General features: G+C 39.0%; 2 protein-coding genes across 2 annotated transcripts; one reads left to right on the top strand and one right to left on the bottom strand.

The window, feature by feature from the left end:
• Nucleotides 1–223: 223 nt before the first annotated feature.
• On the top strand, nucleotides 224–5,387 carry LOC126615599 (protein REVEILLE 3-like). The gene is made up of 9 exons (XM_050283447.1): nucleotides 224–743; nucleotides 1,767–1,824; nucleotides 2,565–2,688; nucleotides 2,772–2,948; nucleotides 3,071–3,199; nucleotides 3,779–3,888; nucleotides 4,043–4,102; nucleotides 4,802–4,918; nucleotides 4,996–5,387. Exons 1-8 carry the CDS (start codon nucleotides 451–453, stop codon nucleotides 4,907–4,909), a joined length of 1,059 nt encoding a protein of 352 aa, XP_050139404.1. The 5' UTR covers nucleotides 224–450; the 3' UTR covers nucleotides 4,910–4,918; nucleotides 4,996–5,387.
• Nucleotides 5,388–5,981: 594 nt separating this feature from the next.
• On the bottom strand, nucleotides 5,982–13,153 carry LOC126615590 (uncharacterized). The gene is made up of 10 exons (XM_050283438.1): nucleotides 12,138–13,153; nucleotides 11,909–12,007; nucleotides 11,540–11,739; nucleotides 10,528–10,721; nucleotides 10,202–10,307; nucleotides 9,770–10,074; nucleotides 8,976–9,401; nucleotides 8,407–8,488; nucleotides 6,661–8,292; nucleotides 5,982–6,312 (listed from the first exon to the last, which is right to left on the bottom strand). The coding sequence occupies exons 1-10, from the start codon at nucleotides 12,203–12,205 to the stop codon at nucleotides 6,149–6,151; spliced, it is 3,276 nt and encodes a 1,091-aa protein (XP_050139395.1). The 5' UTR covers nucleotides 12,206–13,153; the 3' UTR covers nucleotides 5,982–6,148.
• Nucleotides 13,154–13,457: the final 304 nt, after the last annotated feature.

The raw sequence follows: 13,457 nt of genomic DNA, 5'->3' as shown, positions 1-13,457 counted from the left end.
ATCTTACAAAAAGGGATGTGATATTCACACATCCCTTTTTACTTCTCACATCTTATTAATTTTAAATCGTCGAATCTGATGAATTGAAAAAAATCAAATGACAAAAATTAATAAAAAGTGTGAGAGGAGTAACACACTCCTACAAAAATATTAAGTTCATACGTAAAGCGTTTGCTGAGAGATTAATAAGTGTATAAATAGAGGTATAAATATAGGAGCAAAATGGCCCAAAGGCGGCTACATTTCTAGGCCCCACCTCATTTCCTACCAAAAGCTAAAAACCCAAATCAAAGGGCAAAGCAAAGCAAAGCAAACCAACAAAAATCACCAGAAAATTCAAAGAAAAATTTCAATTTTCTGTGGTTTTTTTACAAACTTGATAGCTTTCAGTACTTGTATTTGATAATTTGAGCTTTCAGCTTTTAGCTTTTAGCTTTTAGCTTATAGCTTATGCTGTCTCTGAATCCAAACCCAGCTCAAGGTTTCTACTTATTCGATCCCATGAATACCAATATGGGCCTTCCGGGTCTCAATCCTATGCCGCCGCCGACAACTGGTGCTGCTTCAGCCACGGCGGCGACCAGTACGACTGCTGCGTGCACGTCTTCGTCCGCGCCTGCAAACGCCGCGTCGATGTCGGCGGATGATCAGAGCAAGAAAATCCGGAAACCGTATACGATTACCAAGTCGAGAGAGAGCTGGACGGAGCAGGAGCACGACAAGTTTCTCGAAGCTCTTCAGCTGTAAGGAGTTCAATTTTGTGTTATTAGTATTGTTTCTTTGGTTTCTGTTTGGTTGCTGGGAAAATTGGGGACAGGGTGTGGAAAATAGATGAAAGGGCTGCTTCTTTTTTAATTGTTTTTAAAATAAGAATTAATGGAAAAGCGTTGCTTTCAGTTTGCATAAACGATGATTTGGAATTGAGATGGTGATTTTTGTTCTGTGATGGATTATTGCATTTCCTATTAACCAAGTAGAGAATTGGAGCTTATTGAAGGTCCTTCGGTTTACGGATTTTTCTACCAGTAATTTTAGATAATTTGATGGATTTTATTAGTGAATTTGTGCCAATTAGATTAATTTTACGAAGTTGGAGCTAAAATTTTGTCCCAAGGATGAGCCTTTTCGGGCTTGTGTTAGTGGACAAGATAACCGGCGTTCGAGTGTAAGCAAATGAGACTTTGTATTGTCAAAGAGTGTTGTTTTGGACACTAGGATGTATTCAAAATACAAATCTCGCCCAAGTTGATCCAGTTGTTTGGATTAGTTCATCCAAATGGTGGAATATTTATGTTATGCAAGTTGATAATCTCTGAATTTGATGATTTCTAAATCCCAATTTGGGATTTACTATTAGATTTTGTTCTCAATATCAAAATTTTGTTAATAGGTTTTTTTAGGTACTCATTACATAGTTTGGTATCCAATAAAAATATGATAAAGGAGAGGTATCAGGTTGTACTAATATAGGACAGACGTTCGTAATTTTTAATTCTTTTTTTCTTTCAGATTTGTTGAGTAGAAGGCCTTGCTTTAGTAGTTTTGATTGGAATGTCTTGATAAGCTGTTTTATCTATTTAGTTTCTCTTCTTTTCATGGTCAAGATGTATTAATGTTTCTTGAGACTACGTGAGGTATCTGGTATTTTTAACTCAATATATATGTTTGTGTTAGTGTATGTAGATGTAAGCCTTGCGGTTTTAATTCACATGAGTTGTTCCTCCACGTTTAAGCATTCTTATGTTTGTTCACTTGGGTTAACTCAGGTTTGATCGTGACTGGAAGAAGATTGAAGCATTTATTGGCTCAAAAACGGTTATCCAGGTGACTACTTATCATAGTCAAATTTATCATGTATTTGCAGATAGCAAAAAACAAAAATGTAGGATGAATATAATATGCTTAATTTTTATTTTTTTGCTTTAATATTTATATAATTACTTGGAGAGTGATGTTAGATGGTTTTGGTTGTCTTTAAGTACATGGTGAAGGAATTGTAACTTGTAAGTAATTTCTTGGGAGCAGCCTCTCCATAAATGGGGGTAAGGCTAGCCGACATTCACCTCTCCCAGACCCTGCATAAAGCGGGAGCCTTGTGCACTGGGTACGACCTTTACTTAGAAGGATCTCTAACATTTTTGTAGGTTCTGTAAATTTCTTTTTGTTGCGTTTTTTGGTTGATTGAAGATAGAGAAACTGACTGTTCTTTGAATTTGTGGATAGTGAACTGATAAGGAGAATTTCTATGTTCACAAATTTTCAGATTACATATAAAACAACATCCTCTAGTCATGTGTATGTATTCCGATCTCACTTTTTCAAGCATAGTTTCATGTTATCGAAAAAATAATTAAAATGAAGTGAATATCTTGGACAAGGTGACAGAGAAATACATGCCCCTGCAAGTTTTATGCTTCTTTCCTTGTAGAATTTAAATACCATCTGAGAAATCTTGTCTTAGTAAGCACTGTATCTGCTTCGTCTTGTCGTATTTCTTTTTGCTCCATTTCAATGCGTATGTGTCATGTTTTCATTGTACTCATGGCAAATGATATTCCTTTCAGATACGAAGTCATGCACAGAAATACTTTTTGAAGGTTCAGAAGAAAGGGACAAGTGAACATGTACCTCCACCTCGGCCAAAGAGGAAAGCGACTCATCCATACCCACAAAAGGCTCCAAAAAGTGGTCAGTATAGTCAACCATTGTTTTCTTGTCAATGCTTCTTATGGTTATCATAGAATTCTTGTTCATAAGTTAATCTCTGGCAGCTGCAGTTGTATCTCAAGTAGCTGGGCCGTTTCAGTCCTCATCTGACTTGCTTGAACATGGATATGTTTACCAGCCAGATTCCTCAATTGTGCTTGGAACTCCAGTTAACGCTGCAACTTTATTATCTTGGAGTTATAACTCTGTGCCACCAGTCAACGTGTCGCAAACAATTAAAGGTTTCATATTTTTCTGCCTGCCTTAGTGATTTAATCTTGATCGATTTGGCCATAATAATAAGTTGTTTTCCCTATCTTGTTAAAATACAATTTTTTATATTTTTTATTATGCTTTTTCTTAGACGAAGGAAGGTTATCTGGGCCAACTGTTACACATAACTCTTGCTACAGTAGTAGCAATGAAAGCAACCCGAAAAATTGGAAAGTGAGTGAGACAGTTGATCGAGTAGATCCTGGCCAGCCACACAGAGGTAAAATTCTCTCTCATATTTTTAATGCCTCCCTTCATATGCTTGAGTTATGATCTTCTTATTGTGTTAAAATCATAAGAGTTGCTTAAGGAGGTGATATTGAAGTCTAGCCTTTGAGTTCTACATTATCTCCTTGACCTTCTTCATATAGTTTGGCAAATTTTGGGTTTAATTGGTAACTTTAACGAAAAGCTCCTGGTACCGTTCATTTTAACAAAAAACCACATTTTTACACTAAAAAGTCAATCCTGGTAATATTCACCTTACCCTTTATTTTGTCCTTATCGTTAAAACTCAAAGTTTTCAAGCCCTTTTAATTAGTTTTCTTTTTTTTTTCTTTTTTTTTTCCTATAACACCAGAAAGGATGGAGGATAATCAATGTTCCATCACTGTAGTAGCTCTCTGTTGACCATGGGATGCTTTTAGATCCCCGGTACTGTATACTGGTCTATGATCTCCTCCTTAGGAGTTGAAGATGTTGCTTGCATGTAGATTCTCCTTGGTATTGCAATGTTTATATGCGTTTATGACATTTTTTTATGTTCTGTTGGTATTAACTGTAGTTCTTGTATTTGCAGTTTTGCCAGATTTTGCTCAGGTGTATAAATTTATCGGAAGTGTATTTGACCCCAGTGCAATTAGTCATTTGGAGAGACTGAGACAATTGGACCCCATAAATTTCGAAACAGTAAGTCAATTTTGACTGTTTGTAACCTTTTTTATTTATTTATTTGGCCACTCATATCATCAAAAGGGTTCAGAATTATACCCCCGTGAATTTACCGGAAGTGTCTTGCTCTTACTGGTAAGTTTACTGAAGGGTTCTATTTGGTTCTTCCCAGGCACTTTTGCTGATGCGGAACCTCTCCATTAATTTGACAAGTCCTGAGTTTCAGGATCATGTGAGTGTTCACCTTCTCAACTTCAGCATGTCTTTCTTGACTGCAGTATGGATGCCTTAGTCTAATTGTTTGCTCAAAGAATCAATATGATAAATTTCTATCTTGACGGTTCAAAACTTTGCCAACATCTTAGGAACATAATGTTCACACCTTGTGTTTGGCAGTTGATAAACTGAAATTTCATTTTTGAATTAAGACACCTAACAGTCTCTCTCATTAAGGTAATAATCGACTCTATTAGGTAATAATTGACTACTTATTAATGAAGCTCTGGAGTGTGAGGACCAGATGTCTCTGATGAGAGACGAAGCAGTTGTTGAAGAATGCCTTGTGCACAGAAGTTCTGTAGTTAGAAATTTGAAATTTATTGATTGCCGATCTAAAAATATGCTGGACCGTGATGCTTTCTTTGCAATTGAACTGTTCTGTTGTATCCCCTCTCATCATTGGCAGCAGTGACTGTTACATCCATTTTGTTGCACGAGAAGTTTTAAGAAAGCGTGCTCTTTCTATCTGAAAAGTTCTTTAGTTTTTAACTTGGAATGAATCTCTCTAAGCCTTGCTTGTGTCTGTGAGCTTCCTAGGACAGGTCGTGCCTTTCACTCTTCGGTATTTGTGTCGTTTCTAGCTTTGTGCTAGCTCTGACTAAATTATATGATGCTGTTATTTGGATATTAACGGTTCTCTTTATGTACACAGAGAAAGCTAATTACATCATATGCTGTCGGCTCCGACAAAACTAAATCAGACGGCAATTGCAACTTCTCTCGCATTGGTAAATCAGAGAATGCCATCCTATCTGCTTGAGAGACGAAGGTAAAATGGAACTTATCAACTCCTCAATATTTACGGCGAATATCTAGCCGTTGCTGACTCTTAACTGTGGATTTCAGGGCGGAGCGTTGAACGACCAAGTTCACCAATAGTTATTGTGCAGAGTGGCTTTGTACATATGTAGAATACGACGGTTTTGAATACATGTAGCTTGTGAGGACCAAACCCAGTTTTGTGTGCATACCATACCAAACCCAGTTTCGTCGGGAAGGAATGTGGGATGATACAGTCAACTCCAACGTCTGTTCGGAGGCCGTCTTGTATAGAATTTCTAGGAGATTGTCGTTGACTGTGGACTCTGTGCCGTTGTAATAGTTGTTTTTGGTTTTTACATAACTGGAATAAAAGTAGGACCTCAAAACGGTGACAAACAAGAGAAACCTGCTACTGTATGTGGTCTCCCCGTCTCCGTCTTAAACAGTAAACATTCTGCAGAAAGGTCTTACCTCTAGTCTGTTCGACGTCGAGCCTTCTCCGGTTAAGTCCGGCTGTTTACAGCTCACTAAAGGGCCATGTATATTGAATGAGGATCCTCTCCGGATCTTCTTTATGAGGATTTTGGGAATCCTCTAATTGCATCCGTTTATCATACATCGTGTGGTCAGTTTTTGTCAGATATTGTTTATATTTAATTTTAAATAAAAAGATTTACAATGATTTCTGACCGCACGATATACGATAATCGGATGTGATTAGAAAATTTCGAGGATCCTCACAAAGAGGATCCGGAGAGGATCCTCATTCATGTATGTTGTGTATGTGCTATTGATGCAGTCTGAATTTAGATTATTTTGCTTTCTAACGAGATGAACGTTGTTTTGTGTAAGCAAGCAGCACTTCTGCTAGTATCATAACCGTGTTAGATAAATTTTCTTTTAAGTGCTTCTTGAAGGTGCTTTTCCGTAAAGCGCTTTTACAATCTACAACAATTTAGCCTGCCCAGAAATTTATTTATTTTCTTTATTCAATTCGTGTTGAGTGGCATATGTCACCCTCTGTGCTCTTCCTCGTGGCTTTCAGAAATCAAATAAGAACATGAGAAACGAAAGGTCAAGAAAAATCCATTAATTACACCACCTACCCTCAACACATCCATTTCAAGGAAGCAATATCAAACACATCGCCCGTCCGTCGAGTTGCACATATCATCCAAGAGGACTCTGAAATCTGAATACATTGAAAATACACCGAGTTTCGAGACATCCGAGTGACCTATCTATACCCGAAACCCATGTCCAGTTTGTGTCCGTACGTCCCTTGAGTGTGTCCGCTACCAGCAAACTGGTGAATCTGTTTCGGGTTTGACCTTAGTTCCATCTCAATGAGCCTTTGGAGTGCCTCTGGATGGTGGTTGCTTCCACCGGCAACATCAGCAGCTGAATTAAAAGGAAGTCAGTATACCACATGAAATTTCCAACATTACAACATAAAGCTCAGCCAAATTTATAAGGTAGAAGATGTCAATTCGATGTTAAGACTCGAAAATAAGAAAGAAAGAATGAAATCAAGCAATTTTTGGAAGTTCAAGAAAGTTGAATATCAAAGAGCTCCAAATATTGCAGGCAACAACTTTGGGAGATTTAATCACTCGAGTTATTGCTAGGAAAAAAAAAAAGTAAAGGTGCGAGAAGCCACTACATGAACGCATTAAAAACAGAATATCATGCAGACACAATGAAATCAACCAAAGTCATTAACAACAGATGCACAGAGAAGTGCCTTACCGGGCGATGGCATTCCATGAACACCAAAGTTGGGCTGCCGGGGACCAAAAGGGAAACCTTGCATTGGGTTCAATTCTTGCATAAAAGCCTGACTGTTTGGATGAGCAGGTGGAGGTGCACCACGATTGGGATGAGGAGGCTGGGGTGGAGAACTGGATAATCCTTGTCGCAGGTGAGGCGGAGGAAAGTTGCCTTGCATATGCATCTGTTGCATCATAGGGTGATGCGTGTGAGCATCAAACCCAGATTGACCAGTGTTGGGATGATAGAAAGGTCGACGAAGCATATTTGATTGAAATTGATGATTTGGTGGAGGATCGCTTCGCATAATGCCTTCTGGCCCCATAAAATTAATCTGAGAGTTGATGTTGCCAGGACGAGAGTCTAAAGGGTGGAACGGGGGACCCACATGATTCAATGGAGGATGATGGAGCTGTTGAGAAGATGATTGCACATTAAGGTTCTGAAATGGAATATCAGGCTCTCTCACATCATAAGGACCACGAAGAAAAGGAGGAGGAACTTCTTGGCTTCCCATTCTTCTTTCATCTTTAAAGGCAGAATTCATAGCTGCCAACTTTTCAACAATGTCCACATGGGTGTTTGGGGAGGAGAACAATTTGCTTTTCATTTGACTTCGAGAAGACATAGAACTTTGTATGTTCAACGGTTCGCTGGCTGCAATCAAGCTATCCTCCTCAGGAAGTCGAAAATCAGGATGCCCCTCAAAGACCCCAATCTTAGAACCCAAGTCGGTTCCAACCTGTGATGAACCTACTTCAATATGAGGATTATTGAGACCTAGCCACTGCTCTTCGTTCATATCTGATTTTGTTTGCTTCCGCCTATTTGCTAAGTCACTACTACTATGACTAGTTGAGTTGGGTCCAATTTGAATTGCAGGAGGAATTAGACTGTTATCTGTCACAGGAAAAGGCACCCCATGAGGCTCCATAGGATCTACCCTTGCAGACCCAATTGGGCCCCTCTTAACAGAAACTGGCGCTCCAACTGTTTGCAACTCTTTCATAAAAGCAGTTCCAAACAGTGTTTCAAGGGTCAGGTTCTTCCCTGCAATAGAAACATTTTCAGCAATTTCCTTTTTTGAACTGTGACCTGCAGTGCCAATAGTCGCTCCTTCAGTGCCATGTAATATTTCAGAATACGTTGTTTCTTGATTATAGGATGGTTCCATATCACTCACGCTTGTTCCCTTCTGCAACAGTGAAAGTAGGTGATGGGATGCATTATTATCAACATTAGCTTTCAGCTGCTCAGGCTTTCCACCAGCCCCAGGAGGACTCCGCTTTTGAACAGGGGGCTGCAAGGTCGGAACATTTTCACTAATACCAGACAGAATCGATTGTTCAAGGTCTTCACATGTAAGGACTGTCGAAACTGCCTCTGGTTTAATACTTTTGGAAAAATCCTCAGAGTTACCAACTGTAGGAGATACTACATCTGATTTCATAACCCTGTCTGCAGGTTCAGAGGATTGAGAAGAAAAACTAAGAAAACTGTGATCAAGTATCTTCCCATCAGAAATGCCGGATCCACCTTTTTCACCACCAACGATCAATGAAAGTAAGCCATTTTGCCTTCCAGATGAGAAATCATCACTAGGTTTCCTTTCTGCAGTAAGATAGAACCATTTAAACTCGAATGTACAATTCCAGTTCCAAATACAAACAATTTAAGTTGGAAAGCACTTTAAACTTTAACTCCAAGATATCAACAGCTGCAGACCTTCTTCATGAAACCAACAAGCAAACTTGGAAGAATGGGCAGTGTCAGAGCTCTGTGTCTCATCATCTTTAATATCTTGATGCTGTAGAAGCACAAAAGAAATAAATGAGATTCATAATTCAAGCTAATGACTTTTTTTCATTTAAATAAGAAGAAAAACACACATTTGAAACATATAAACCATGAATTGCAGTTAAAAGTGATTTTAGGGGGAAATATGCAGATGGGTGCTTCAGATTAAAGCTGAAGCAAAGACATTTGTTTTCACACTGATATTGGACCACAAGATAGAACGCCAAAATGTAAAACTTATTTTGCTAAAGTGTAATTTTAATGGACCCTATCAGCAGGTCTTAGCATGGTAATAGCAAGCCATATGCTTGCACAGATGCAAGAAGCCAAGAAAGATTCTGGGACAGGGGAATTCGGTCACTTTATGACTGTATCATTATAAAATGCAGAATGAACCAAGACCTTGGGGAACTTGAACTGTCCTGAGTAATAACCTTTGCAAGAACTTATCGAAAATCTGTATATAGGAAAAGAAAGACATTGGACGCCACAGTTACCTCAGTGATATTAGAGGAGCCAACTACATTTAATGCTACAGCATTGGTAAAAAGCTTTTCCAGTATCGACGCAGAAGGACCTTGATTGGATTCACCAACAATCTTAGTCCCCATCACCTTCTCAGTATTGAGGCCAATTACTTCACTATTTCTGGAGGCTTCTAGAGCTTGTGATGTATTAGATATGTTATAGAGTTGACTCTCAATGCCAATTATCTTATTCAAGGCACCTTGAGGTGGTGACGGATTTCGATTCTTCTCACTCATGCTATCAACTGAGGCATGAGTACTTGCACTTCCATGTTGTTGCTTGCTCAAGATCATTTGTTCAGTTGATTGTTTCTCCACTTGGTAATCCAAAGTCCCACTTAAAACAGGTTTACTTTTGGCATGCAAGATGTTTTCCTCAAGTTCAAAATTCCCAACCTATCAAAAAGCACAAAAGATATATTCTATTAATAGCAGAACACAAATGATAGAGCATGAAAAATGGGAAGATTCAAGCTTGGGTTGGCACTACTACATGGTACTTTAGTAGCAGCGTAAACTATATGGTGCACAGATCAGAAAAAACCGAATCACAAAACATTGACAAAGTTTCAATTATTAACCCAACATCACAAACAAGTGAATACAAATTTCTTCACATGAAAAACCAGCCTTCTGCAAACATAATGTCTTAGCACTTCAAGCAAGATTGTTATCATTTTAATTCAATAAATTAGGAGTTCCAATAATTATAATCCTTGAATTCAGCATCTTCATCAACGATTAGGGAAATGAAATATGGTTACCTCAACTTCATGGGAATGGCTCAAGGATTTTGGTCCAAGATTTATCTCCAAAACTGTGGTAGCAAAACCTGGGGGTACAAGAGGTCTGGGTGCAGCAGTTTGCAAGAGTAAACTAGATTTTTCAGAATCAGTACTTGAAGCTCGGGGTATGAGACGCTCCTCTACTTCACTGCTTCTATGTCTCCTCCCATCTTTGGAATCATCCACCAGTGTGGCAAAGTCAAAATCACCTTTATTCTTCTCTGGCTTCAGCTTCTGCTCTTGAAGTGCTTTGTGCTGTTCTTTCCTCATCAATTCAAAAGAAGCTGGGAGGAAATCCAACAAATTTCAAACTTGGATTTAACCGGGCAGAACTATACTGACCCAAACTAGATACAAATGAAAGACAAATAAATGATAGAAAGAAAAAGTAAAAATCACTTTCTCAAGTACCTCTTCTCTTTCTTTCCTCTTCTGCTCTTTCCTCACTTGTCAACTCAGAAGAACCAAACGTTTCATCATCAAATGATTCAGTATCCCTCCGCGAGTGAGGTGCTGCCTACAAGTTATAAGATAAGAGGAAAGATATTAGGATGCTTTATATTCACATTATACTATTCTTTGAGATACAGAAAATATCTTATCAAAAAGAAAAAGAGAATAAAATTATGCTGCTCCATGTAAAGGTGGTGGATACTTAAACCCACTACTGCAGGCATTGAGCTTCAGAAAATTGTTTAGACAAGCATGTCAATGCCACAACTAAGAACAAGGTATACCTTGTAAGGACGAGGAGGGTGATATGGCTCATTGGTTCTATTCAACTGGTACGGTTCGTTAGGTTGAACTTTTGGTGCTGATATCCCTGCAGTAAACCCAGCTGGTCTAGGAAAGGAACCACTTCCGAGGAGTCCATCATGCTCAGGAACCTGCCATGGCCGCCGAGACTGGTTCCCAAAATGCCTTCCTGAATCTGATATTGAACAGGACAGAAAGTACAATACGTCAGAGATTAGTTTATCTACAGAGACAGTACAGCAGGGTTGGAATTAAGATGATATTGTCACAGAAATGAGCCTAACACAGAATGAGGACAAAAAGTATTTCAATCAGAAATTAATTTCTTGATAGTTTCAAGACAGGAAAAGAACAATGGTAGGATTCTAACAATCACCTACAAGGGCACCAGCCACCAATTCTAATTCTATATGCTAATCAATGCTTTTTAATAGTCGATCCTTCAATATCCTCACAACAAATATCAGCTTGTCCACAAAGTAAGTCTCGGATTAAACTTCAAGGGCTTTCCTAAACAGCATAATTTGGACATCCCTAAAAGCATAATCCAACATCCGCGAAAGCATAATCTGGACATCCCTCACAATCCCTAACTACTTTCATGTCACCCTGTCAAAATATATTTTCCTCCTGCTAATGTTAACTGTTAAGCATAACCAATCTTAGCCCAGTCCTTTGGAAAATTGAAATGTAATTTCCATTGTTTGGTCAACGATGAGAGAGTGGTTGGAGGTCTGGGTAAAGGCTAAATAATTCTTAAGTTTCTTCTGTCAAATAACTGCATATCCAATAGATGCAAAGAAGATGAAAGGTGAAAGTCCTACTTAGTACTTACTTATGGAAGACTCTACTGGAATCCCTATAAAGATTGCTGCCAACTCTACCACAGGAACTAACAATCATATGAAACTTTTTTTCTGAAACATGCAGATTCAACTACATGTGCCGTTTGTACAGAGAAAACCATATCAATATGATTAACTAAAACCTCACCAGAATCCTTATCAGATTGCGAGTCACTATCCTTGTCACTCCGTCCAGTTGAACGACTTTCCCACCTTCCATGGATTGGCCGTGAATAACCAGCTACATCCCCTCTAGTAGGTGGAGATGGACCATACTCATTTCGCCTGAAACTATGAGCTGACAAACCACTACTTCTCTGTCGATCTTTGAAAGCATCCTCGAATTCACTGATTTGAAAAGGGAAACAAGAAGGAAAGTATCAAACATAATGAACAAGGCCTAACATGGTAGATGAGTAAAAACAACCATCTAAATAGGGCATCTAAAGCACAAAACTACCTTCTGAGACAGAAGCTATAAATACAACAATCAGACCATTCAAAATGGGAATCTAACCTTAATATTGACTGGTCGAACCCACTTGGTAGTTTCTTGCAGGTATCTAATTCACTAAACGACAGTAGGAATTCTCTCGTATATGATATTTTCGACTTCCTGGATCATTGGAGGAAGAGATTTGTTACAGTTCACCAATAGCAAAGCAATGAAATATGCATGAATATATATACACAACAGAAACTGTATCTACTAGTAAAAGCAAAAATGCCAAAAACAAATCTATTACTTTTGCATTTCGTGATTCGTTTCAGTAAGATGATCTGGTGAGCGTGGTTCTTCGTTCTCTAAGCTCATTTTGCAAACGCTCGATGCAAACAGTATATCTGAACTACGTCCTAATCAACGTAACCTCTCAACCATAAAAAAAACAACCACTCTTCAATTCAATAGTCACTACACCAAGCTCAAAAGGCAAATCCCAGAAACCATATCAGCATTCCAAATCAACACAAGAACTTCCTACCTCCACAGAAAGCTTTAATTCAATAATCCATTATTCGCCGAACTGGTACACCGATTCTAACCCGAAAAGCCAATTCGATACAGAAAGTTATACAAATCAGTGCAAGAAAATCAGTAACCCCAGCTCACCCATCATATACTACCATATCCAAAATCGAATTTCGCAACTCCCCAGCAATACAAAATCAGCAAAAAAAGTCTAACCCACTACGGTACTACCACTAGAACCCTAAAAACAAAGAAATTCCGTTCTCTGGTCCATCCAGCTCAATCTACAACAAAATACCCAATACACCAAATATTTCAAAAACCCACCCAAAACTCTCCCTAATCAAATTTTGTCCAATCCAAACACCAAAGCACACATACATACAAGTATGATCAACCTTTTCTGCAAATCAAAACTCGAGTATCGTGTAAATTTCAAGAAAAATCCATCAAAACATCCTAAAAGGTTGGATGAAACTGCTCCGGAATAAGCATCGAACGGGACGACAGGCCTAGGGTTCTATTTTTAAATATTTTTATCTAGATCTTCCAAAAACTAAGGTATTCTCGAACGGAAGAGCTACGGGGATCCAAATGAAAAGAGAGAGAGAGAGAGAGAGAGAGAGAGAGATTGACTGGAATTTGGGGGTTTGATCTTCTCAGCCGTGTACTCCTTTCAATCGGGATGCTTAGAGAGAGAGAATTAGCGAGAGGATTTGCGGAGCGCGAGAGAGTTGTTTAGAGAGAGAAAGCTAGAGAGAGAGAGAGAGGGACAAAGACAAACTTCACATCGCTGAAGGAGAAATAATTCATTTTCAAAAATTATGAGCGACGCCTCACGCGCTTCTTTGGCTCGTGGCCGCGGTCTCTCCTTTGATGTGACTGAATAATTTGTAACCGATTGATATCTAGACAAGTTGCAGCAGCTTCAGCGGTAGCAATTGCTCGATGGACAGGCTTCAGCACAGGGCCTGGTTGCCCAAGGGAGGAAGTCCAGCGTTGGTTGGCGAGGGAGCCCGAGCATGCCTGAGTGTTAAGCCCGTGGATTCGTGCCGGCTCGAGCGTTTGAGGTGAGTCTAACGTCAAACGCCCGTTT

The sequence above is a fragment of the Malus sylvestris genome, chromosome 1 (genome assembly GCF_916048215.2).
Source record: "Malus sylvestris chromosome 1, drMalSylv7.2, whole genome shotgun sequence".
NCBI lineage: Eukaryota > Viridiplantae > Streptophyta > Magnoliopsida > Rosales > Rosaceae > Malus > Malus sylvestris.
Note: the sequence above shows the minus strand (reverse complement) of the source record. Positions and strands in the feature narration are given on the sequence as shown.